Source organism: Podarcis erhardii, assembly GCF_964252035.2.
Source record: "Podarcis erhardii genome assembly, chromosome: 1".
Classification (NCBI taxonomy): Eukaryota; Metazoa; Chordata; class Lepidosauria; order Squamata; family Lacertidae; genus Podarcis; species Podarcis erhardii.
Window position 1 is genome coordinate 34633710 of NC_138497.1, and position 27012 is coordinate 34660721.

The window sequence follows — 27012 nt, forward strand, 5'->3', positions numbered from 1 at the left end:
CCCCCGACCCCCGACAGCTACCGCCAGGCTTTCGAGCATGCGCAAAGACGAGGCTTCCTTCGTCTCCTATCTGCTATCTGAAGGGATGCGCGAAGCTCCAGCGGGCGCCTCCTGTGCCTGCGGAAAACTTCTATTCCGTGTGCAGGGAATTAAAAGCCCCCTCCCTCGCAATAGCGCCCCCCCCCCCAGTTTCTAAGGCCTGCACAGTGTAAGGGTGAATGTAACTGAGGGCGAGATTTAAGGTTAGTCCCATTTTAGGGAAAGGTACCCCTGACGACTCTGGGGTTGCGGCACTCATCTCGCTTTATTGGCCGAGGGAGCTGGCATACAGCTTCCAGGTCATGTGGCCAGCAGGACTAAGCCGCTTCTGGCGAACCAGAGCAGTGCATGGAAACGCCGTTTACCTTCCCGCCAGAGGAAGGTACCTATTTATCTACTTTGATGTGCTTTCGAACTGCTAGGCTGGCAGGAGCTGGGACTGAGCAACAGGAGCTCACCCTGTCACAGGGATTCGAACCGCCGACCTTTGATCAGCAAGTCCTAGGCTCAGTGGCTTAACCCACAGCGCCACCCGCATCCCATTAGTCCCTTTTTAATGATTCCTTATATTGTACTGTGGGCTGTTCATTGCGCCCCATTGATGAAAATCAGAAGCACCGAACCACCAACCCTTCTCTGGTGTATCTTTCTTGGAGGCTCACTTCATGGTAAAATGTGGTGGGACCCTGCAAATGGCATGTATATAACCCGAATGCCCTCCACCGCCTCTAGTAAAACCGCAGCAGCAGAAAGTCACAGAGGTGCCCAACTGAGAACTTGGGAGAATATGAGCAGTACTACTAAAGTAAGTGGGTAACACTTTCTTCATCATAAACCGAGAAATATTGGTGCAGAGAAGCACCTGTGTGGAGTTTCTGGTAAAGAAGTCATCAGAACAAAACATCTGAAATAGAGACATTGGTGAAAATCAGGAATATTTTTTTAACACAGAAATCAAAAATCAAAGATGATTTTTTTTATTTTATTTTAAAATCGGCTATATAATATTCTCCACCATTTACAATACGTTATAGAAATAAAATATGAGTTGATAAGTTTCAGGGTTCGATCAAATGCAGGTCTCTTGCATCAGAACATGAATTCCATAATAGGTACATAGTATCTGCTTTATTTGAGACAACAGTACATTTTTGTTCGGAGAAATGCATCCTTTATTTCTGTTGAAGACAAAGCCATTTTGTAGGCACTTCATAAGAAGATCTTTCCAAGACGTTGTCATCATAGGGAATATGCCATGTGTTACCTGTGGTCTGCACGATTGTATCAAAATTCAATACAGACTGTTAAGTAAAGAAAGAGAAATAACTGTTATTTTTTACTTCCTATAAAAATATATGTGTTGCACATCTCCCAACATACATTCACAGATATGTTTGGTAAGCAGAATAGGTACTACGGGAATAAAATCCCAAAGAAATTATTTTGGGGGATGGCCAGTAAATATTACACCCACTCCACATTACCAACTTAATCCACTGATGTTATAATTTAATCATATTTTAAATCAGTTTATTATTCTGTGATGATCACATGCAGCCATTTCCATTACTAAAACTAAATCAGCAGGAGGAGTGCATTAAAATAAAAAATACCTCAAACTTTATCCTCTTTCCTGGTATGTAGTCAGATAGCACCATCTGATGTCCCCGCTGCCATTTAAAGAACAGCCGTCGAGTTAGACTGTCAGAGAGACAAGCCTTATGATCACGTAATAGATCTCTGGTAACAAATCTACAGTGACTTCCTGAGTGAAGAGTGGCATAGAGCAGGAATGGATCATCTTCAGACCTTTAAAAAGAAGGTGGAACATCACACACTGCTAAACTGCTCAGGAGCTTATTTAAACTGTTCTCATTTGTTAATTATGAAGTTACAATGGTACCTCTGGATGCGAACAGGATCCGTTCCGGGGCCCCGGTCGCATCCTGAAGTGAACACAGCCCGCGCCTGCGCGTTGCGATTCCCCGCTTCCGCGCATGCGCGTGACGTCATTTTGAACGTCTGCGCAAGCGCGAGCGGCAAAACCCAGAAGTAACACGCTCCGTTACTTCTGGGTTGCCACAGCGCGCAACCCGAAAATACTCATCCTGAAGCTACTTTAACCCGAGGTATGACTGTACTAAGTTGCTTGACCCTTTCCTATCTACATTTTTAACATCCACATTTAAGAAAATAGTATTTTTAAAAATAGAAAACCATTGTCCTCTTTTCACTATAATCTGATACAATATAAGCTTGCAATCTAAAATAACTATCCAAACCAGAACATAAATGTAGCTAATTCTAAGTAGGAACAATCTTTCATCTATCAGATATAAACATAAAATAATTAGGCGCAGCTCTGCACAGCATGAGAAACAATCTATCATCCAAACTTTAATCACCAGGGATTTTTTTGTCCCTATTACAGGGATTTTGGGGGAGGGGGTTAGGGGAGGGGTAGTACCTCTGGTGGAGGATACATCATGCTTCTGGGGCAGTTTGTCCACCTTTGGTCCCCACCCTGCGCTCTCACCTGTGGCTCCTAGAAGCTGTCAGCATGCAACAGCAGCCACACCCCAGTAATGGCTTTGATTGGTTAGTAAACCAGGTGAGGGTAGCTGGTGAGCCACAAACCCTCAGCATGTTAGGGACTTCCTGTGTATGCAAAAGACAAGCTCCAGTGGATTGAGCAGACAAGACCAATAGTGGTTTCTGCATGTGCTGCAGGGGGAAGTTAGGGGCAGCTGGGGCTTGTCAACCTGGGAAGGTAGCCCGTCTAAAAGAAGGAAAAAACTGATCCTAAACCTCCGCTGCCCTGTGAGATATCTTTGGAAGAAAAATAAGGCTAAGGAGTAAACCCTACACAAATCCAGAGTGGAGTCCCTAAGACTGTTGGATGGCAACTTGCCTCCTTCCAGCAACTTCTGCAGCCAAGCATATTGCTCTGCTTTCCTTTGGACCACATCAATGAGGCCGGGGGGGGGGGTATTTTTCTATGGGCAGCCCAGGACCTCCATACACACTGCCCAGGCTTGTGCCCTGGGGAGATCACTTCCCCAGAGACGCACTCCACTGTCTCTCAAAACAGATAGAGGCCAACAACAGCAATTGCAGGGATGGCTAATGTATGGCCCTCAATTGCTGCAAGACTACAACTCCCATCCTCTGACAACTGGCCATGCTTACTAGGGCTCATGGAGTTGGTAGTCCAGTGACATCCAGAGGGCCACAGATTACCCACACCTGGTCTGCTGGATAGCTTTCAAAATTTAACCATTTAACAAAATTGTGTCTCTCAGTTTCACAGCGGATTTATTTTCAAAATTTTACAGAAGCACATTCAATTGTACTAAAATAAGGCAAGCTATTAAGGTTTATAGAGTTTTGCTGCAAAAATAACACCGTATGCTAATTCTGTGTTGTTTTATGACCAGAGGTAATTGAAATAGGTAAAGCTTTGTTGAGTGCTCTTTGTTAAGCATTTCAGGATATTCTGCTTCTCTCTTGGCTTAACTGATTCTGGAATCAATTTTGGGCCCAATTCCAAGTGCCAGCTTTGACCTATAAAATTCTACACAGTGGCGTAGCGTGGGGGGTGCAGGGGGGGCCGGCCGCACCGGGTGCAACATCTGGGGTTAGGGCAAATCCACGGGTTAGGGGGCGCAAATCCACGGGTTAGGGAGCGCAAATTACTTGCCTTGCCCCGGGTGCTGACAACCCACGCTACGCCACTGATTCTACACAACTAGAAACTTCAGTACCAGGTAGGATACCTACCAGCCCAAGCCTTTAATGGCGAAGACTGAGACACCTTCTACATGCACCTCCTCAATCTGAAGTTTAAATAATAACCAGAAGAGAAAGGGCCTTTTCATTGTTTTCGGTCTGGTAAGCATTGCTGTCCCTAGCGAATCTCCCCTCCATTGCTGTCCTTCTGGTACACACACTCCAGCCTTTTAAGGTCATGTTATTTTAGCCCTTATTAGTGATTTAGCTCCTGTGATTTATACCGCATTTTAGTATGTTGGATTTTTTGTACTTGAGTTTTATGTTGAGCTGGATGTTTAAAGTCTATGACACTTTTTATTGTATTATGTTTTAGTACAACCTCTAGACTAGAGAACTCATTTTATGAGACACCCAGCAGACGTAAGTAATAAATAGTATTCAAGCTTCTCTTTTATCTTCTCTGTTTTGACAGACGCTTCCATGTGATGAGAAATGTAATTTTTCCCAGTGTGCATGTGAGCACTGCCAACACCGAATAGTAAATCAAGGCTATGTCCTAACACAAGATACAAGGTTGTAGCCAATGTTAATCATTGACCCATTGAAATTAATAGACATGGCTGAATTAGGCCCATTAATTTTAATGGGTATATTTTGAATTAGTTGGGTACAGCCCACTGTATCTGCTTCATTTCATTGTGTTTCCAGAATGAACTATACATGGATGTAAGGAGGAGAAAGTATTAGAGAAAGAGATTAAATGGATAATGAGAGGTGTTTGATCTTTCGGCTGAATGCTCAAGTCAACCTAATTTCTCTATCACAGGCTGCTCATCTAGCAGTTCTGGACAGTTTCGCCGATGCCAATTTGCTTGATCTTTTGGATGAGAGAGGCATGTTTTAACGAGCTCAGCTTAGTCTGATAAACACCTCGTCGGCTGCTTGGCCTTAATGGCTAGGATGGCACACTTACTGTGTTCAAATGTGGTTGGGAATACAAAGTAGCTGATCATTGATTAAATACCTACAAGGCAAAGCTGCACTACTGAACAGCGACAACAAAAGACCTGCATTTGTTTTATATTACCTTGGGCTGGGGAAAGGATTTAAATATTGCAGAGAAGTTCAAAATTAAGAAATGCAACCCATCAAGAATGTACTGCTTGTACAACTAAAAACATTTGCCTTAAATGATCAAACTCAGGGTCTGCTTGTCAAAGTGTCTTAAAGCTACAACCTGAATCTAGTACAGTATAAATGTTTCTGAAGATGACATTGTTAAACATCAGAACATACAGGTTTTCAGTAAAGAAGAAGTGTGCTTTCTTCTGCAGAGCAGCCATATCATTTCTGTGCCACTGAGAAGATTTCTTCAGCATGTGTTTGCGCCCCAGTATAAGCATCCGTGGATTCTGCTGTGCTAGGTAGCTGACAACATTCAGCAGCTATGGGAAGAAAGAAAAAGAAGCAGCAAACATTCAGTGAACCAGAATTAAAGACAATGAAGACATAAACAAGCTTCTAATACATGGACCACATCTTGCATTCTTGTATTTCTAGCTTAATACTGGATAACACATTGTCCTCTATGGTCAGATCTGAACATCTGAATTATTGCAGGCCACTACTGAAGCTGAAATTACATTTAACAAATAAGCCCTTAGCACAGGGAGGCGGGTATCTCAGGCTCAAGGACCAAATACAGACCTTTCTATCTGGCCAGAAAACCACTCCCTAGGCTACATACTCTCCCAAGCCAAACCCTCACCAGCCTACTATCCAAAGATAACATTTACTCTTCCCACTTTTGCTTCTGATCATTGGCTTGTGATGCCCTCTCACACCACAAAGGTTGTCCAGAAGGGAATGTGTCCCTTGAGCTGAAAAAGGTTGCCACCCCAGCCTTAAGAGTATATAGGCTGAAAATTTAGAAAAAATATAGGTGCCTACACTTCTTCCTTCACTTGCCACTGCAGTTAAACTCCCACCTTCTCATATTTTTGGCTCATATTTTGGTTCTCTCCCCTTGCATTCCTACCACCATCCACCCTCAATATCCTGGGGGGAGAGAGGCTGCATTAAAACTGTAGAAATGGTTAGGAGTTGGCTGGCAGTGAAACACAACAGGAAGCCAAAGTTATAATAGGAAGGGAGGGTTGGAAGTTGAATCACAGCAAGGATGAGCACAAAGCCTGGGCCAGCTCATATTCTCTTTCTGCCACAAACAGGGCGAGGTTGGCCCAGCTTGAACTAAGAGTACCTCCCAAGATGTCACACAGCATTTTGGGAAGCCAGCTGTGCTGGAAGCAGCAAAAAAGTCCAGATTTGGACATTGCTTCTAGCATAGCCCTTGAATTGTGTCGCTTCTGCCTACCCCATCTGTATGGTCAAACTGGCCTTGCGCAAAAGCAGTAGTCCTGTTTGAAGAAACCTAGCTTGGCCCTATCTAAACTTTGAAGGCAGTCTTCAAAAGCCTGATTACCAATGGAAAAGACCTGTGATCACTGTGGAGTACCTGAAAACAAATCCTGCAAGAATTCAGGATGGCAAAAAGCTATCCGTACTCAGATAAATAGGAAATTCTGTGTTCTTGCTTTGTTTTAGAACCACTGAATGCCTCCTTCTACCTGTTTCCTTTTATAATAGTCTGCCTCTAATTTTAGGTGTGGATATTACTGTGGTGGTCTATACATAGCTACAATGAGATTTCCTGTCTGGTTATACTACTCCCACATATAACTGCTTCTTAGAAAAAGAACACACAAGAGAAACCACTTTCTTTTAGTCATAAAGAAAACTGAATGGTTAGAATGGTTCAAATGGTTTGAATGAGTGGATCTTAAAGCAAATGTTTCTTGCTTTACAATTGCACATATATTCTCCCTTCCAATCACCAACTAATAGTTAATAATTATTTCCAAAAGGCAAAAACTATATTTTTGGGTGTCCAACACACTGCAGATTTCTCATTACCATTGATCTGATCCAGCAGGTCTCTTCTTACATTCTAATGTTAAGATCAGGCCCCAAATGACACACTGCTAAAATATTTCTAAAGTCTACTTCTAGATCTTTAAGGAAAACATAATAGCCCACAATAAAAGGGAAAAAGAAACAATTTCACTGTGCTGTTTCTTTATATTCATCAGACTATGTCTGAAAGCTTCCACTCACTTATAGCCCAATCTTCAAACGACTGAATCAAAGAAAAATGTTCCAAGAAATGGCTGGCACTCACACTAGTCAAATGCTAAGGGTGTTGCTTTAGAATAGAAAATATTCAAAGCTCAATGGGACAATCTATTCTTAAGAAACCCAATGAAAGTTCATTTTAAAATGTGAAGCGGTCTGCTTCTTTTCTGTTGAGAATATGAACCTATGGAGAAAAATATAGTAGCTGAGAAAGGGGCTCTGGCCAAATGTGAAAAATGGAAGGGACTGAGGTGGGGCAAGCAGCAGGGCACATGGGCCAGCTAACACATAAAAAAAGATAAAAGCAGAAAGACAAAACAGATGAAAACCACAACACATCATAGGTGATAGTACTTCATGAACTCCCATATGGCTGCTTCCAGAAAGCACCAATGCAGGCCAAGTGCAAGAACTCTAGGAGTGGTTCAGCAAATTTTTCAAACACAATGTGAATACAGATATAACATATTTTTGAGGAGATGCTGCAATTCTTTATACCCTGGTATAATATTGCATTCCTATTCCCTACAAAACAACAACACTACCCTGAGCCAGCATCCAATGGGTATACCTGGGGATCAGTACTGGATTTGTCAATATGATCTTGGAAGTATTTGCCTTTTTAAACTGTATTATTCATTGTTAAACCTATTACCTGCCTTTCACCAACAGGTCCCAGGGTGGGTTAAAATTAAAAACAGTTAAAATAGATTACAATCCAAAGAATAAGGTAGGCCCTGAAAACACTTTTCTGGTGTCAAAGGCCAGGCTAAAAAGGTGTGTCTTCAGCGTTCGTTGAAAGCTGTACGGTGGTACCTCTGGTTACGAATGCTTCTGGTTACGAACGCTTCAGGTTACAAGCTCCGCTAACCCGGAAGTAACTGCTCCTGGTTGTGAACTTTGCCCCAAGATGCGAACGGAAATCATGCCGCGGGAGACCCCATTAGCGAAATCGCACCTCAGGATCAGAACAGTTTCAGCATAAGAACAGACCTCCAGAACGAATTAAGTTCGTAACCAGAGGTACCACTGTATAGTGAAGAAGCCAGGCACACCTTGGTGGGGAGGGAACAGGCATTTATGTTTTAAATTTTGCATCCTGCACTCATTTAAAAGCCTAACCAAAGCAGTTTGCATCAAACAATAAGAGTAAAATCAGAACACTGAAACCTGGATTGCAGGGTTGAGAAAACAAATGTGTAGCTGCACTTGAGGGCCTTATTTTTACCATGGCACTAGTAACACTGCACACTTGTAATCTCTCTGAGCCATCTGATCAGCCATTCTCAGAGACTTGTCAATATTTTTTGTGCTTTCCAGTTTCTTCTGAATTCTCTCCTCACGTCATAGATCAATAAGATCCAGGATGCTTAGCAGGCTTCCATGGCACGTCAAGCACAAATGGTCAATTTAGAAAAACCAAGGGGAAACTAGAAGAAATGATTTGCTTTTCAGGAATGAAGTAAATTGCGTGATTATACTAGGTAACTAGGGCCTGTGCCCCTGCTCACTGCACTCACCAACTCCACCTACCTGCCACAATCTCCTTCACCAAAGTCACCCACTGCCTCACTTTTATTTCACTTAAGCCACCTGCTGCCTCCCTTCACTCCTCATTGAAGCTACTCCTCGCCAAAGCCACCCACCCCGTTCCTTTACTCCTCATCAAAGCCACCCAACCACCTGCCTGCCTCCATCACCAGTTCTATTGACGTCTCCTCACTCTCTGATTCTGCTGTGATGGTCCAAAAATGCTGACAGCCCCATTTGCTGTCACACTGTAGTTCACAGCAGCTAAGGAAACTACAGCATGACAGTATTCATACATTTTTTTTAATGTATAGATTTTTTAAAACAGCCCTGGAAGCTTACAGTGAAGGGCAGGTAAGAAAACTAATTTTAAAAAATACTTTAAATAATGCAACCTTTAAAAAAGGGAGAGGGGGGGAAACTTAATTAGCAAAAGAAGTGCAGACAATCAAATTCAATAAGAAATGCTTGAAACAAATGTGAAAATGTGGGGTGTGTGTGTGTGTGTGTGTGTGTGTATAAGAGAGGTGGTGAAAGAAGAAAGGAACTCAAGAGGAAAAGGTGGAATTGGCAACTTGAATGCATCCCCTGAACAGCTGGGTAATGCCCAAGCATGTTGACAGTGTGGTGAAAATTCCCCTGGTTTTTTTAGATGGTTGCATCGCTACAAAGAAAGTCTGTCAGCATTGTGAATGGCAAATATGAATTCGCATGCACAAAATATGCTTTGTTCAAGTTCACATGATACCAAAAGGTACCTTGTAATATTGGCTTTTGCCTTAATATTTAAAAAGTTTAGGTGCCTCTCCAAGTTTTTTGAGCAGATAATACTTGGGTGTTTTCTCAGGCCTAGCACCCCACCCTCGCTGTTCCTCCTTCCTCAATGGTCAAGGTGACACCACCGATGGGCTCCTGCAGAGGGCCCTCCCCAAATCTTGTTAGTCTGTTGGCAGAAGAGGAATAGTGATTCATTTACCTTATTTGCTTTTGAATCCTGCCCCACCTTGTACTGAGGCATTCAAGTTAGAATGTAGATATAAAAATATCCCATTAAAATATATAACGTTCACACTTGGTTCAAAGGCTGACTGTTTCTCCCAGATGTTTACTGAAACATGCTTCTGGTTAGCACTGCAATATGGAATTCTAAGAGCATAGATGAATCATCCAAAGTTGATGATGAGCAGGTGAAGTGAAGACCCACCAGTATGAGTGGAGTAGATTAGGCAGAGTGGCCATGACTGACTCATGGTCACTCAGTTAATTTCATGGCCAGGTGGGGACTTGAACTCTGGTCTTCCAGGTCCTAGTCTGACCCTCTCACCCGGGGGTCAGCAAGGTTTATCTTGCCTGGGCCAGATCGGTCCCACAGAGATCCCTCCGTGGGCCAGATCGTGAGTGCATGCGCCCGCAATTTTCACCGTCTTCACACGCACAGACGTGATTTTTGGTACTGTGGAAGCGAGTCCCCACGCTGCGCTGGTTTAGTGCAGTGCGCGAGCGGGCGGCTCATGGGCCGGTCAAACGACCTCCGCGGGCCGCTTCTAGCCCATGGGCCTTAGGCTGCGGACCCCTGCTCTAACCACTACACTACACTGACACTCCAAATTATGCATGGTGCAATTAGAGGGCATTTTCCATTGTGGACTTCCTCCCCACAGATGTGCATTTGTTTTCCTCAGACTACACTGCACCTGCCATACAAAAACATCATCCAACCTCTCTGCTTCTGTTGGCTTTTCTAGGTTTGTCCCTTTGGCCAGATCCAGTTCCCCACCCCTTTTCTGTGGCCCACATGATCCCACCCACTGCACTGACATGGTGAAAGCCTTCACCAGCTATTTGAAAACCTTCTGTTAATACTGAAGAGCAATGGATTTGGTTCTTGCTTTGTTCAGTAAAACAAGTATTTCAAAATTGCTCTGTGCAGAAGATGTGCCCCTAAATACAAGGCATTTGTAGGCAGCGTCCTACCATGTGAATGGGGCAATTTTTTTAAAAAAAAGAGAGAACATTTGCAGAGAAGTGGAGACAATTTCCTGGTGAGCCATTGCACTCAAATCACTTGCCACAAGAGGATGTCTGTCACATGGAGCTATGAAAAAAAAAAACTGCACGTGGTTTGCTGCCCCACAGTCATTGCCCTAGAGGTTCCCTTCCCTGTTTTGTCATAGTCTCTCAAAAACCATCAGCAATAAGACAGGAAATCTAAAACAGCTACAGTAAGACTGTAAACACTGTGTAATTGAAATCCTTTGATAGAAAGTGGAGCCTTATTGCCAGAAGGGGAGGAGACTGCCCCACCACAAACTGAGAATTTGACTTTTGGGTGCAGATATACGGTACCCCCACAGTCAGAAATGGGATACGTGACACAAGGAGAATGGGTGAGAGAGTGCATTGTCATGTCTCACAATTGACCGGGGATGGAACACATGATTAGAACACAGGTGCATAGATGCGCATTTGGGCGTAGAAATTCCAGGCTGACATACGAAAACTACAACATTATGTAATCAACAGTAGTGATAGTACAACCCCAAGATGACTGCAATCAATGGGAATTTAGACATCAGTTTGATGGAATCAAAACTGCACCAGGTTATCCGTACAAGCAAGGAACAGCAGCCAACAGTCCCAGTTCCCAGTCATGGGCTCATAATCGATGCACCACATAGCATAAAGAGTGTGTCATACTTTTTAAAAGGTCAGGCTTTTTGTACAACTATCTTCCTCCTCAGGATATGGGAACATTTCTCAGAAGGGAATTCCCTGAGTGCTTTTATAGGAAAACACTACAAATTATGACTCAGCCAAATGGCAACTCACCTGCCATAGCTTTGTCACATAGAAGGAAGTCACCTTTGGGTGAATTCACCTTTGCTGATACGAGAAGGAATACTTCAGGAGGTGGGTTTTTTTCGTTTTGGCCAAATAAAAGCAGTGAGTTTCAGCTTCAAGAGGAAAATATGAGGGATGAGTTCAGGAATACACAATTTTCCCATTCATTTCATGGGAGGATTTGTGAGAGGCCACAAAATATACTACAGAACAAAGAGAGGTAGCTATCATAGGCTGCAGCAGCAAAAACTAAGCCTTTTAGTATCTTAACTGACTCTAATCTATGAAAATTTATGCCACCCTAATAGTCCTTAAGGTGCCACAAGCCTCTTTGGTCTTCTTCTGCAAAAGGTGACATGGAATTTTGTATTTTGTTTCAGTATTTACAAACCGTACTTTCATAGGAAATATTTCAAGGTGGGATATTTGAAGCACTGGATTTAAAAAACTGTTTTCAGAGTCCCAGCAGCATATTACTTACAATACTTTAAAGGCATACAGTTGCAAGAGAAGAAGAGAGTTTTCCTCAATTGCCTAATTTCCACAGATTACTCTTGCTAAATGGCAAGCTGCTATAGCTCAGTATTAAACAGATGTCACAATCCATAAAACATGGATTCTTCAGAAATCTGAGTTCCAGCATTCATCTTGAGACAAGGAAACAGTCTCTTTTGCAACACCACTGTCTCAAAAAGAGGTTTCCCAAAAATGCTCAAGGAGCACCCAGTTCTGAGATGCAAATACACAAACATTTCTTTCTTTCTTTCTTTTTTTACCGGAAGTCCCAGATCTACCAACCAAAACAAGGTTCAAAAGGCATACAATTAGATTTAAAGAACAGGGTGCCTCTGAGCATATTCTGAGTTCAATAATTTGTTTTCAGTACCAGAACTGAACCATACTCATAATCCTTCCCCACAAAAGTCCATTCTAGGAGTGGCATTCAAGGCAAACTCATTGAAATGAATGAACATGGCTATGGTTGGTCAATTGATCTCAATCGGTCTACTCTGAGTAAAACTTAGTTGAATGCCCTGCAAGTTTCCTGCATTTAAGCAGCTGAATTTAAGGAGGAAAAGGTGCCCCTTTGTTGTTGCTAAATGTTAAAACAACTGGGCATCAGAAACTCTTGTTGAAATAACATAAATCATTGCTCAGAAATCTACTATGAGATCCTAGCCTGCCTTCTGTCCACCCCTGATTTTCAGTATAGTGGTACCTCAGGTTACAGACGCTTCAGGTTACAGACTCCGCTAACCCAGAAATAGTACCTCGGGTTAAGAACTTTGCTTCAGAGTGAGAACAGAAATCGCACGACAGCAGTGCAGCAGCAGCAGCAGCGGGAGGCCCCATTAGCTAAAGTGGTACCAGGTTAAGAACAGTTTCAGGTTAAGAACGGACCTCCAGAACGAATTAAGTTCTTAACCCAAGGTACCACTGTACAAAACTATTGGTTACCAATTCTCAGGGCTCTGGCGCTGTAAGAATATTGCCTTTCCTTGCATATATTCTCTTAAAATAATGCATTTCCCTTTGACTTGCATAAAGCTGTCTCATACTGTAAGCTTATACTGCCCCTGCCCTCCCTGAACATGCTGGGAACTGAGCTGGGGATCTTTTCCACAAGAAGTGTGTGATCTCTCACTGAGCTACAGCTTCTCCCACTTCAAAGCAAATTGGCTAAGGGAGAGTTTAAAGGGTCTCTAAGTCAGCCATTTGGTCCTGATTGGTGAGGACATAGAAGCTCTCTTCAGGCATTTGGGTGAATGGGCAATGGCTCAAACCGTGTATGGGTGGGGGGATGTGGGTGCGCACCGACTGCTCCCAACTTTGCCATTTGTGCCAGCCCCACTCCCTCTGGTCTCAACTTGTAAGTGTAGGAAGAATCCAGCCTTGCTAAACCGACAACAGTTCCATCATGGAGGGGCCAGGGCAGTACACATGGTGGCATTGGAGGTGGGCTGAAGGAAGGACACTGTCATGAACTGAAAGGACACCAAGGATGAGGAAAAGGATCCCAGCCATGACTGGTACACACCAGGACAAGCTGAAGGTGAGAAAGGGGAGGCTGGGGACTTAGGAGGATTTGGGGATGTGGTGGGGTATGTGCTTTAACTGTATGGTGTGTACAAAGCACCCACTCACCAGATGTTAGCTATTTTAGGATTTACATGTTCGCTCTTAAAAAAAACATTTTTATTATTATTTTTCCAAAGAAAACGTAGGAAGATTTAAGTAAATTTAAATCTAAATGAACAAAAGGGGGGAATAAGTGAGAGACAAAGAGAAGTAGGAGCAAGAGATAATGTACACCATCCATCAGACACCTGCTGCACCTACACAAATGCAAGCACGCCGTTCTTGCTCTCTTGTCTGTGTGGGGCGGGGGGAAGCACATTACGTTATTAATGTAATTAATTTTATAATGAATGATTTTAGAGTGTTGTTTGTGCTGTTGTTAGCCACCCTGAGCCCGGCTTCGGCTAGGGAGGGCGGGATATAAATAAATATTATTATTATTATTATTATTATTATTATTATTATTATTATTTAGGTTGCTTCCATTTTACAGTCTTGCTTGACTTGCATCGCGGCACACTGTCCTTGAAAACAGTTAATTTGGTCCCTGATTTATTATGCCAATGCGTAAGAAAAGTGCATCTCAGACTGTAACCTGAGGATGCAATATTCCAGAACGTTCCCCTGCAAACCCCCCTCCCCATTTTTTTCAATTTCCACATTGTGGTCTGGATCCAAAGAGCTACTTTAAGCACATCAAAGGGCTTGTGTACACCCTGGGGGATATTGCCTTTGAACATCAGACCTCACATGCTGTTTTTGAAACTACTCGCTGTTTCAAAAAAAGGTTTTCCCATACAGCCCTGGCAGGAAGGTGGGGAATATTTGGGAAACGTGGCCAAAGCCTCTTTGGGAACACAGAAATGGTTGTGCAATTCTTCAAACCTGGCCTCTAGCGAAGGAAAGATGGAGGGAGATGAGAATAAGATCACAGAAAGCCTTGTGGCATTTACACAGCAACAGCTCGCTCCAGCAAGGCAAAAACATCCATGCCTCCAGGCTGCAATTTAGCCCAAGCCTGCTGGCCTGACAATTGAGGACGATTATTCTTTTTTTCCTGTCCAAACGGCTTTACAATCTTGCAGAACATAACACCTCTGCTCTGAGATCTGCACAGGATGCCCATTTGCTACCAGGCAAAGTTCAGGGTGTTACTCTTCATTATAAAGCCCTTAACCTCTTAGGACGTGATCCAATATATGCCCACCCACCTGCTTCAAGCTGTAGAATTGGCTGTGTTATGGGTGCCACACAATATTCATTCAGTGCTTGTAATAAATTAATCTTTAATATGGCAACACCTACACCTATGGGAACTACCTGCCTTTTAACTAACATAAGGCAGGCAGGTGCCTTCACTGCAGTGTTCTCTGTTCAGTGCTGGCTTAAAACATTTCTGTATAGGTAAGCCTATCCTACTGTTGATTTAAATCGTCTTTTGAATGTTTTCAAATTCCTGCTAACTGATAACTTTCATGCTTTATTTTCTATTTGTGTAAACCACTTAAAAGGTTCTCTTACAGTCAAACAGTACATAATTTTTGTTAAATAAATAAACCCGAATAAAATTGCTGCCCCACTTTTGAGAGGGCTAGTGCCTGCTCACTGCGGGGGATACAATGGAAGTGCCAGTTCCCAGGCAGGGTCCATTCCAGGGTTGGAGGTGGAGTAGATATCATTCTGACTCCTGTTTCTCTGCAAGGGCAAACGGAGGGTGTGCCATGTCCTTCCTTCACCTCAATAATATCTGCGCATTGTAACCCTACATGCAAATATCGAAAGGGATTACTCTTTGAGTTTGGAAACAATGCTCATAATAGTTTTGGTTTGGTTTTTGTTAATAAAAGAGAACAAAAAAAGAGTCTGTTTAAGATTCATTTTGGTCCAACAGAGATTTTCAACCAACATTTCAGGTTTCATTCTAGTTCAGGGGTGGGGAAAGAAAATATTTGATGTGGGGTTTTTTTTTTAAAAAAAAACCAACAACTTAGGTTCAGTTAAACTGTATAAGATTGAAACTCAGGAGATCAATTATAGATTAAAACGCTGTGTCTGACATTAGCATATTTGCTTTCCATTGTGTGGTTTAAAAAGTGTTCCAAAAATACTCAACAGCTTTTTACGGGTTGGTACACATGAAATTAGGGGAATCACCATTCAAAAGTTCTTGACCTGGGATTTTCTGATATTAAGTCCTGGCCTATAAGAAAATTTCCTTAATCCAAATACACAAATTATACAGTAACTTGTATTTAAATGTGATTATTTGTAAAATGATTCTGATCTGAACATGAGAAGTATTTTATCCTGCATGAAATAATACAGTGGTACCTCGGGTTAAGTACTTAATTCGTTCCGCAGGTCTGTTCTTAACTTGAAACTGTTCTTAACCTGAAGCAACACTTTAGCTAATGGGGCCTCCTGCTGCCACTGTGGCGCCGGAGCACAATTTCTGTTCTCATCCTGAAGCAAAGTTCTTAACCCGAGGTACTATTTCTGGGTTAGCGGAGTCTGTAACCTGAAGCGTATGTAACCCGAGGTACCACTGTAGTCTCTTGTTCAAGAAAGAAATTAACCCAATCAAACCAAATTTAGAAGATACAGAGGGATTTTTTATATTGTATTTGAACGGTGCTGTTTTGAGATAAAAGACCACCAGACACTTAGCAAACCAAAGTAGTGCAAACCAGGGTTCAGGATGGTTAGTGATAAAAATTTCCTTGAATACAGCATCGCTTGTGATACATGTAAAAAAATATGTATGCACATTCATTTTGGGGATATGTGTAAAGCTTATCCCTAGTTAATTATGGAAATGATGCAATCTACAAAACAATAGAACAAAGCAGCCCCTCAAATTTGGTAGGTGCTTGGGACCTGTCCTTCAATCAACACCTGTTCATGAAGTTGTGAAGAAAAGCTCAATTTCCTTAGAGACATTTTCTTAATCAATTTTGACTTATTTTTTGTCTCTTAAATGTATTTCTCATTTTTCCTCCCAAAGGAGAGCAAGACTTAGTGATTTCAAGATTAAGTTGTTTTTCAGGCCCCATAAGCACTCAGGGTTGTATACAATGTTAGTCATACTGAGAGTAGATTCATCGAAATGAATGGACATGACTAGCTTAGGTTCATTTATTTCCATAGGTCTACTTTAAGTAAGATGTCATGGACGAGAACCCTTGATTTGCTCCTACCAAGACAGAAGGTGTGAGAGATATACAAGCCAATATAGTCCTAGAGAAAGCATCCTGCCTAACACAAGTACTCACCCTGTCTTCACTCCTTTTGATCTTTCCATCTCTGTATTGTGCCTGTCAAGGTGTCAGGAGTGCTCCATGGTTTGCTATGCTTCCAGGCAGAGTATCCTACCTCCACCTCCCAAAAACTGACTGGTTTGCCAATACCACCCCACTGGTTAACATCACACTTTTTCCTGGGGAGACTGTCAGTTCTTTCAAATTCATGATAGCTTTCCCTCATACAAGTGTCTACTTCTTTCAGAGGAGAGTAAGGCCAAAATTGGGCACTCCCAAATGGATCTTCTCAATTATGGACCTTCTCCACTTTGCACCTCTTCAGCTGCCCGCACCACCCTAAATCCGACGCAGATTCTTTTCGTTGACAGTTTATCAAATTACAGTGGTACCTCAGGTTACATACACTTCAGGTTGCATACGCTTCAGGTTACACACTCCGCTAACCCAGAAATAGTGCTTCAGGTTAAGAACTTTGCTTCAGGATAAAAACAGAAATCGGGTTCTGGCGGCGCGGCAGCAGCAGGAAGCCCCATTAGCTAAAGTGGTGCTTCAGGTTAAGAACAGTTTCAGGTTAAGAACGGACCTCCGGAACGAATTAAGTACTTAACCTGAGGAACCACTGTACTCCAAGATTGGACAGACCAGTTTGGTTTCTTTTATCGTGTCTGTCTTGAGCCCCCTTTCCCTGCTGTGTCCAATAACTCAATAAACTTAGCTAATGCTTCATTTGGATCTCTGCTCCAAATGGAGAATTTACAACTCTTGACCTTTCTTCATGTGGCTGGCTATTCAGCTCTAAACCACAAAGAGAGAAAGAGGAGACAGAACCAAGTCTTTATGAAATGGGAAATGATAAGACATTGCTTGCAGGTATTAATCCCATAAGATTATTCCCCACCTCACCCTGAATTTTCTTGACCAAGGACAAAGTATGTGAAGGCAGAGCAGCACTATACCTAAATTTAATGATTAGGGGCAGGTTTCCTGGGACAAGATATACTTCTGATAGTCACAGAAGGCCAGAGGTTCAGCTTTTCCAACTAAACATTGTCCTCTTCAATATTTGAGCATATGGTATAAATGTTTCTAATAACATGATGGAATATTCCTTTCAAAGTGAAATCAAGCTATGAAAGAAAAAGGGGAGTCCTGCACTGTTAATTTTATCACATACTTTGGAGCATTCTGCCTTATTTATTTGGATAAACCTCAAGGCAGGTCCAGCTTATGCCTGTTCTTTTTAAAGCAAAGACACCAAACACAAGTAGGATAAACAAAGCTATTATTGGAACTGGAGGAACAGAAAACGTGACCTCTAACAGCCACACCCAAGAATGCACATGTTATGGCTGCAATGAAATCACGAGGCGAAATCCTTACCAGGTACAACTAGCTATTAGATTAATTAGGAACGCTTAAAGAGCACTTTTTCACCTTCAGAGCTTCTGGTAAACAATATACCAGATTAAAACCTCACATCCTCCTGAGAAGGAGTTTGACAGGTGGCATTATCCCATGCTGTAGAGAAAAGGATCCAATTCATCAGTGACACTAAAGGGAAATTACAGCTATTTGTGTATGCACACCTTGAATGACGCATGCCATCCTAGTTATCCCATTGTAAAGGTGCACCAGAAGTCAACTCATTACAAAACAGGGAAATCTAAATTCCCTGACAGGACTAAAGAGATATGGGAACTCTTATTTAGTGCATCTCCTGCTCCTTCAGGGATCCCATGAGGACTAAGAGAACACATATAGAAATTGTCCCCGAGATATTAAAATTATCTGTACCTTAGGTTCATGATGAAGGCAGAAGCTGAAACATGTAATTAAAGAATATTTTCTTAATCTTGGTGTTGTCAGGTACTTGTATCTCAGTTATAAATACTTCTATTTCTTCAAATGATGTTTAGGCTGGGCTCAGCAAGGGATCTTCACTATCAGGGCAGCACACAGCAAAATAGCATTATGAATGCTTCACTGCTACCCCCAGTAATTTTCACTGCTCAGGGTAGTACAGAGGAGGGTGCATAACTAATAAAAACACAAAAATAATTCCAATTAAGTAGACACAAAGCCGAACAATGCTATTTTTCTATGCTGGTGCATTCTTTCAGCCAGCTCACATTCCCCACTGGAAGCCTAGGCACCTAAAAGACAACACAAAGAGCCTCCACTGAGATGTTCAGGAGACTGAGCAGTGTCACGTTCCACTTGCTCCCCTCCTGCAGAGATCATTCTCATGGGTGACCAGAGCATTTTCCATGCCTGAAACTAAATGGAAATAGATAATTGCCGCTAGTTTCATTTAAGAGTGATTGGAGTGGTTCAAGCACCCTGCCCAAAAAGGGTTTCTGAAGGCACTGTCATATTTTCACCTGCTAAGGCAGCAGGAGACATTCCCTCTGATAAGGAGGGACCCATTCAGACACTCCTTTTCTATTGGATGTGATAAGACAAAGAGCACAGTGGTCACCTACACTCCCCTGAAACTATTTTGCATTTTGGGAATGGTATTTTTTCCAATATACTGATGAACTTACTGCAGTTGTTGTTTATTGTGCATTTCCCCCAATTTTATTGTTTCATTCTCTTTTTTTATGAACCACCCTGGAAATAACAAAGCCAATTAATTAAATAGATATCCCTCTGCTCTCTCAAGATATCACTGCATGTATCTAATGAAACAGGCTCTTCTGTGACGGAAGATTTTATCACAACAAATCTGTTCATTTTTAAAGTACTGTGCTGTACCAACAAATCCTCTGTTGGTTTTTGTTGCTACCCCTCTGTTGGCTCTTAAGAGAAGGCTTTTTTAGGTGTTGCTGGGGAGAGAGAAGCGGAATGGTCTTCTTGGGAGATAGCAGATGGAAAGAAAGGGTTAATTTCCCAGTTACACTCTCCAGGAAGATCAACCCTGCACCCCCAAATTAGATTCGAAAAAGCTAACACACTTTTTTCAAGCCTAACTGCTTGCAGGGTGTGGGGGGTGGGTGGGCTGGGGGTGGGCTGTGTCAATGACAGCTTCTTCAATTTCCAAATCTTCCCATGGATCCAAAATGGTTGGCAGCCACTGCCGTACATGAACCCTTGAGCTGTTTTTAGGGAAAGCGTGTCCCCTCCCCAGGATCTGGTGCAGCATCCCAGCACATCAATGCTACCCAAGGACAGAGCTAATAGCAGCTAATAGCAATAAAAGCTGAACAATCAATAGCTGCCAAGCCACCTTTTAACTAACACCTTTTTAAGGTGTTAGTTGCCTCCTGACAAAGGTTCCCCATTTGCTTTTTCCAAACTGTGAACAGTTATACATATATCTAAAAATCTTCACTCCATTGAATACAAGTTTTGTGTCTTTTTAAGTTTTTACAATTAGATGGAGGGGGGTTAGGCAGGGGGAAAGGGGTGGCACAGTCTTAAAAATGTTTACTTCAGAGCCTGAAATTATAAAAAGTAATTAAAAAAACCCACCCTATGAGTGGTGCCAGAATTTTTCTTTGGGCATATCTCATAAGCTATGGTTCCTTCTTGTGGCCAAACTGAGGTACTGATGTTTCTAACATTCCTTTTAGTTGCTTACTAGGGCTGCAATTGCATACACTCTCATTTGGGCATGAGTCCCCATTGAACTCAATGGAACTTATTCCTGAGTAGGCATGCACAGGCTTGTGTTGCAAGGTAAACAGTTCAAGGAAAAAGCTTCCTCTGTTTTGCCTTTCTACGGCTTTGGGGATCAGAATCATACTCAAAAGGGGATAAAAATATAAAACGCTCCCTACCATCCCACCAGTGCTATTTCACACATTTTTCCTACAATAAGAGGGTTGATAGACCAAAGATCAATCCTCCCTCACCACATTTTTAAAAAATTTAGGGGCTTCATTAAAAGATCATTAGGAGTCAGATGCTAGCTAAAGTGAAGAGGTTATGAAATCCTGCATATCCAACTACCTAACCCTGCTACTGTTACGTTGTCACAGCGATGAATACTTAGAAGATATTGGCCCTTCAGTATTATTTTCACAGAAGTCTAAACAGTGAAGACCACCCCTATATGGTTTCATGCCTCAGGACTAAGCAAACTCCAGGCTTGGAGAATCTTCTTTTTGGTTTTTGGTTTACTAGAAGCCCAAGACCTATTACCCAGAGCTGGGTGCGAAAAGCATACAGTTGAAACTGAAGAACACAGTGCCTCTGACCATATTCTGAGCCAAGGAATATGCTTTCAATACCAGAAATGAACTGAGCCCATAGTTGTTGCATAAGACTCCACATTTTTATTTATTTTTTATTTTCAGCAGCCTTACAGAGATGGAAAAAGTCATTTTGCTGTTGCTACTGTTAAATAATTGGAGTCACGACCCCTTGCTTATCTACTGCAAATCACCCACATAATGCTACAGTAGATCCTGATACATCTTCTGTCCACCCCTGATTTACAGTAAGCACACTGGCCTTTAACACAATGTCATACCAGAAATTCAAATATATTTCATTTTGTGTTTCTCTGAAATTAGGTTCTTAAACGGTTCTGTTTATACAGGAAGATTAAGAACGTGTTGATTCCTTTTGCATATGAAAAGTAATCTAAAAGCCTTTAAAAATTGAATGGTGGGTTGTATTCAGTGGTGGCTCTGTGCCTACCAGAGAGTGATCCAAGAAAGTACATCTGCTTTCCTAAAGCAAGGCACCCAGTTTACACTTACCTCCCTCCCATTTACTGCAGCCCTCTGCACCATATCCTGAATTGTTCCACAGGGACTGTGGAAAGCTACCTATTCCTGGGGCTTGGGAAGTACAAGGTGATACAGAAAATGGGTTGGTTTTTTGTTTTTGTTTTAAAGGGTGTTACCCCACTTAACGAGCAGAGCAGTTTTTGAGCACAAAGCTCCAATTTGATTTTCTAGCCACAAGAAATGCAGTTCATTCGAATTTTAGTACATCATGATAAAGTGGCAAAGATGAAAATTAACCTAAAACAATCCAGCTGCGAGAGATGCAATTGGTAAAGTCTCTCTGCCTTCAACCAGGAAATATATTTTATTCATTCTTTTTACCGGCGTTCCTGGGGAAGGAAGTAGGAGCGTGCTGGCGAAATGTGCAGAAAAGTATGCAGAAGTTATGCAAGATGAACGTGATAACCTCATGAAGTAGAACAGCAGAAAGGGAATTCAGTTCAAAAATCCCTTATAAAGGGTGACATCCAATGGCAGCTATCCTTCAGCACAGTGAGCATTTCCTGATGAAAAGGAATTGTGCTTTCCTGCTTCTCCTCACTCTAGTCCCCCAACACACACACACACACACACACACACACACACACACACACGGCACTGGATTGGTTGAGGAGACAGAGGGCTGAAAAGCAGGCGAATATACATTATATGAGAGGCAGTCTGCACTAAATAGGATGTCACCCAATACAGTGGTGCCTCGCAAGACGAAATTAATTCGTTCCGCGAGTTGCTTCGTCTTGCGGTTTTTTCGTCTTGTGAAGCACGGCTATTAGTGGCTTAGCGGCTATTAGCGGTTTCGTCTTGCGAAGCAAGCCCATAGGGAAATTTGTCTTGCGAAGCACCTCGAAAAACGGAAAACCCTTTCGTCAAGCAAGTTTCTCGTCTTGCGAGGCATTCGTCTTGCGGGGCACCACTGTATCTATCTAGGGACCAATTACCAAAAAAATATTATCAAGCAGGAACTAAGCAGCTAGAAAGAAGACATCAAACAAGCTATATTGATCAGAAAAGCTGAAATCTGTGTCCTGAGTCAGCTATTTTAAAAAGTCAAAATATATTTATTCAACTTAAGTTTTGGCAGTAGCCATGCCTTCCTCACAATGAGGCACAAAGACTTGAAACACACTATATGTTCATGAGAAGGGTTGCCAAGAACAAAAATTTCAGCCTTTGCATGTTGTTACTGGCAGCTGTTACGGTCCAGGGACCACTGTACTGCCACTGGCACAAAATGGAAGGAAAATGTGCCTTCTGGAGAGTTCTTAAGAAACCACCTACTTTGCCAACCAATACCAACCTCCTTCTGCAGCTACAGTGGAGCACGTGGTGTGCTGAAGGCCATGTTTGTTCTGTCCCCCTTATGGTGCCAAAAATGGTCCATGCGTCAGCACCAATCGCACGCCCATGAGGAATTGCCTGTATACATGTGCTGATGGTGCAGCTCAATGGGCATGGTTAATGCACCAGGATCCTCTGCAGCAAACAGAGTGTCTGCCTGCCTGCCTGCCTGCTGGACCTCTGCAGGCAAACTAACACAGAAAAATGTTTCCCTAAATTGATAACCGCCCTATAATCTCTAGAGTAACAAACCACATCATGAGGATACCTGTCAAGACAACTCCGTATCAATTTTAGTGCATTTGGTATCTTAGGCCAGCAGGGCCTACCACTACTAACACACACCCTGCAATCTGCCCCCCTGAGTTGCCAATGATATTGGTAGCAGTGAAAAAAAGAAAAATGGAAGTAGGTGGATCTCAGTGCCTTGCTGGAGGTGCAAATTGCCCCTCCCCTGGTCATCAGATCAATCATTTGATGAGCAGAGCAGGGGAGATAAGCCACTCCTCTGCCGATCTGCACAGAACAGCTGAGGAGGTGGCCATCGCCTGTATCTGTGCCTGCCTACGTGTTTGCATGCTAGAGTGTGCATGCCCAAACTGCACTAACTGCTCGCAAGTGGCCTCTGAAGGGCTGGCCAAGGGCAAATGAGGCCCTCGGGTCAGAAATGTTTAGCCACCCCTATTCTTAGGCAGTGATCTTTATCAATAGAGCTTACTTACAAGTACATTGTGTTTTAAAGAGGGATATTAATCTACAGAACAACCTACCCAACATGCACTGTTGTTATCAGTGAAAGTGCAAACACCACACCCAGGCTCTTATGTAACCAGCTGTTGTAAATCCAAACACCAAAGAAGAAGAAAGATATGCAAACCCCACAAAGTTCCTTTGTGGATGCAGGTGTACTTTGAGCAACCAGCTAAGAGGCATGGATGCTCACCTGTAGCTACCCAATTTTAAGTGCTCCCAAAGGACAGCTAGATGACCTCATGGCTTTGAGTAACTCTTGTGTGTTGATGAGATCCAGCTCTGTCTCTCTACCCCAACATTTTATTCCTCCAACCAATCTTGTTCCTTTATAGATGAAACTGCCTGCAAGAATGTCTCCATGGTGCCTCTAACTTCTTTCAAATCCACCCTTAAAATTCTGAGAACATGCACATTCTTAGGTTAAGCTATAAGAGTATGCAATTATTGCAGCTTCTCCTCTTTTTGTCCCTGCCCCTCCCAGCTCTGTGTTAATTTCTACACTGTAAACCACTTGGGGCAGGGATCCGTCCTCTCATTATTTGCAAAACAAGGGAACTGGGGGCCAGATGCGGCCTGGAGGCCAAATGCGGTCTTCCAGGCTTTTCTATCTAGCCTTGGAACGCTTCCTAGGTCCCTCACCAGTCCAGTGTCACAATTTCCTGGAGTGCTTTTATCTGGCTGGAGTGGGTATTTGACCTGTGACAATGCATAGTTCTTGCATGGATGGAAAACGGAAATAAGGCAGGTGGGAGCAGGGGAGGGAGGGCAGTGAGTAGGTGTAAAAACCTCAGACGTGTTGCTATTATACAAAAAAAATAAAATTGCATCCATTGCTCTCCCCAGTTTTGCTTCTGGCTTTGCCCCACCCAGACTACCCAGAAGGCTGTTGCCCAGCCCCATGAAGAATTATGACCCTCAGGCTGAAAAAGTTTCCTATCTCAATGTACATGGATGGTAATAAAACAAATTAATCTGAGACCAAACAGCTTTATACGAAGACATTTAAAAAGAGATTCTCTGTTTAAACACGAACCGGCAAAATTTAAAGGCATTTCTATGTATGAATTCAATATGCCCAGTATGTGAGTAGTGACCTAGATAAAACATAAAAATACCAAAGGAAGAATTTAACACACCTAAAAATCATCATCACCTAAAAAAAAATGTGAATCCTTCAAATTCCAAATATTTCTCAAGGTGATACTTAGTTTTGTTCCTTGAACTCTCAGCTTAAATACACACACCCAACATAAAATAGGTTGCTATAGGAATCACATTCAACAGTGACTCACCACGACAATTCCCTGAGCATTTACACAATTCAGAGATATTAGAGTGACGTTTTAGGTGACACAGAAGAACTACTGATGCAAAAGAGAAATGTAAATACAACTTTCCCACTAAAAAGGGATTTCCTATTCTAAATACTTGCTTTTGTGCCAACATGTTCGTTCCACTGAAATCATTACACTCACTGCAGGCAGCTATGTACCAAGCTGGACACTTAAGCTAGTATTTTTTTCAGGAAAAGCCACAGGGTACACGGTCTTCAAAGGATGGAAGCCTCATAGCAAAGATCCTGTCAAGGTATTTGACACCAGGCAAGCCCCACAAATAACCCAGGAATGCATTTTAAATAAAAGGACATGTTCTACTCATGTAAAAATGTGCTGATTCCCGGACCATCCGTGGGCCGGATTGAGAAGGCGATGGGGCCACATCCGGCCCACGGGCCTTAGGTTGCCTACTTCTGTTTTTAGACCTAAAGAACTGTGGATCTTCTGTGTAATGCCTCTGAGCTTGGCCAGCCAGATGTTTTGGACTTACAACTACCATCAGTCCCAGCCAGCAGCTGATGGAGTTGTAGTCCAAAACATCTGGAGAGCACCAGATAGGTGAAGGCTGCTCGATAGTCTTCAGAGGAAGTTAAGGGCTACTCAAATCAAGAGCATTAAGTTTCACATTTGAACGTAACTATTTCCTCCATAGGAAGTAGGAAGGAGAAGTGAAACCTGTTAGATAAACAAACAAAACCAAAGGGAATTTCCTATTGGATTTTATTATTGTCCCACACTTCGCTATATTTATATTTTTATGTAGAACAGTCTTCCTCAGGAGGTGGTGGACTCTCCTTCCTTGGAGGTTTTTAAGCAGAGGTTGGATGGCCATCTGTCATGGATGCTTTAGCTGAGATTCCTGCATTGCAGGGGGTTGGATTACATGAAACCTGGGGTCCCTTCCAGTTCTATGATTTATATCACCTTTCCTCCAAGGAGCTCAAGGTGGCATGCATAGTTTTCCTCCCTCCCATTTTATCCTCACAACAACCCTATGAGGTAGGCTAAGTTGAAAGTAAATAACTGGCCGAAGGTCACCCAATGAGCTTCGTGGCTGAGTGGCAATTTGATCTCTGGTCTTCCAGGTCCTAGCCCAACACTTCAACCACTACACTAACCTGGCTCTTTCCACGACCCCTCCTGCTTCTCAGTATTATCAAGAACAAACCAGATCTGGACTTACGTAACTAGTTTCTGTCTTAGGTGATAATTTCATGACAGGTTGACTGTTAGAAGGCAAAAAGGCTGCACTAGGAAGAGTTGACACAGAATGGGAGATTGCATAAAGGATTAAAGATGAGAGATTTAGAAAAAATGAACTTCTCATCTGAGGAGAAAGAGAAGAAGGTAAGACAACCTGATGCAGTGTGCGTCATGTTTTAGAAAGATTCCCTGAGCAAACCAGGAAGAAACTCGCTGTGTACAGTACAAGTGGGAACACATTTCGGTTGCTGTAGCAACCACCAATACATATTGAGCAACTGAGGCAAGTCTGTTCTATGGCAAGCATTAAATACTCTCTACAGCACGGCCAAACATTACAAAACACAAGAAGCTGCCTGATACCATGTCAAACCATTGGTCCATCCGTTATTTCTACAGTAACTGGCAGCAGTTCTGCAGAATGTCAGATGGGGTTTCCCTCCCAGTCTTACCAGGATATGCAAAGGATTGAACTTGGGGCCTTCTGCATGCAAAGCAGGTGTTCTGTTACTGAACTACATTGCCCTAAACAATGTCTTCAGTCTTCAAATCGGTATTAGAAACTCAGATATATAAGTTAATTGCTAAATGGAACCTTAAACCTGGGTTAAAGTATGTTTAGACACTATTCCCCCCTCCCCCCCATGGAGTTTATTCTTAGTCTTATTAATTTCATTTCCATACCAGTTTATATTTTAAAGAATACATCTCAAAGTGGTTTACAACTCATTAAAAAAAAAAAAATCTAGAATAAAACAAATTCAAGATTCCAGGGAAATATTTTAGAAATACTTCTCTAAGTGACATTTTGCTTTGCCCATACTTATTTCCCTACTTAATTCATATAACTGCCCCATAGCAGAGGTACTCTAGCCAGTGTGGTGTAGTGGTTAGAGTGCCGGACTAGGACCTGAAAGATCAGGGTTGAAATCCCCACTCAGTCATGAAGCTCACTGGGTGACCATGGGC

The 27012-nt window shown here is 42.4% G+C and overlaps 1 protein-coding gene and 1 long non-coding RNA gene across 4 annotated transcripts in view; one reads left to right on the plus strand and one right to left on the minus strand.

Moving 5' to 3' along the window:
- The first annotated feature begins 214 nt into the window (after positions 1-214).
- On the plus strand, positions 215-5751 carry LOC309344927. Of its 3 annotated transcripts, none has more exons than XR_014157940.1 (4): positions 215-242; positions 696-844; positions 4145-4191; positions 5106-5246. It is a non-coding gene; the product is annotated as an uncharacterized lncRNA (long non-coding RNA). The 3 variants fall into 3 exon arrangements; XR_014157941.1 differs by lacking the exon at positions 215-242 and adding an exon at positions 5623-5751 and having other exon boundaries at positions 442-844; positions 5106-5321; XR_014157942.1 differs by lacking the exons at positions 215-242; positions 696-844 and adding an exon at positions 1861-3625 and having other exon boundaries at positions 3792-4191.
- Positions 1149-27012, minus strand: part of PRORP (protein only RNase P catalytic subunit) — a 50447-nt gene continuing 24583 nt past the window's right edge. The window contains exons 6-8 of the mRNA XM_081861733.1: positions 5068-5216; positions 1653-1848; positions 1149-1340 (exon numbers count right to left, since the gene is read on the minus strand). Of these exons, the coding sequence (XP_081717859.1) occupies positions 1212-1340; positions 1653-1848; positions 5068-5216 (474 nt within the window). The 3' untranslated portion in view covers positions 1149-1211. The remainder of the gene's footprint in view (positions 1341-1652; positions 1849-5067; positions 5217-27012) is intronic.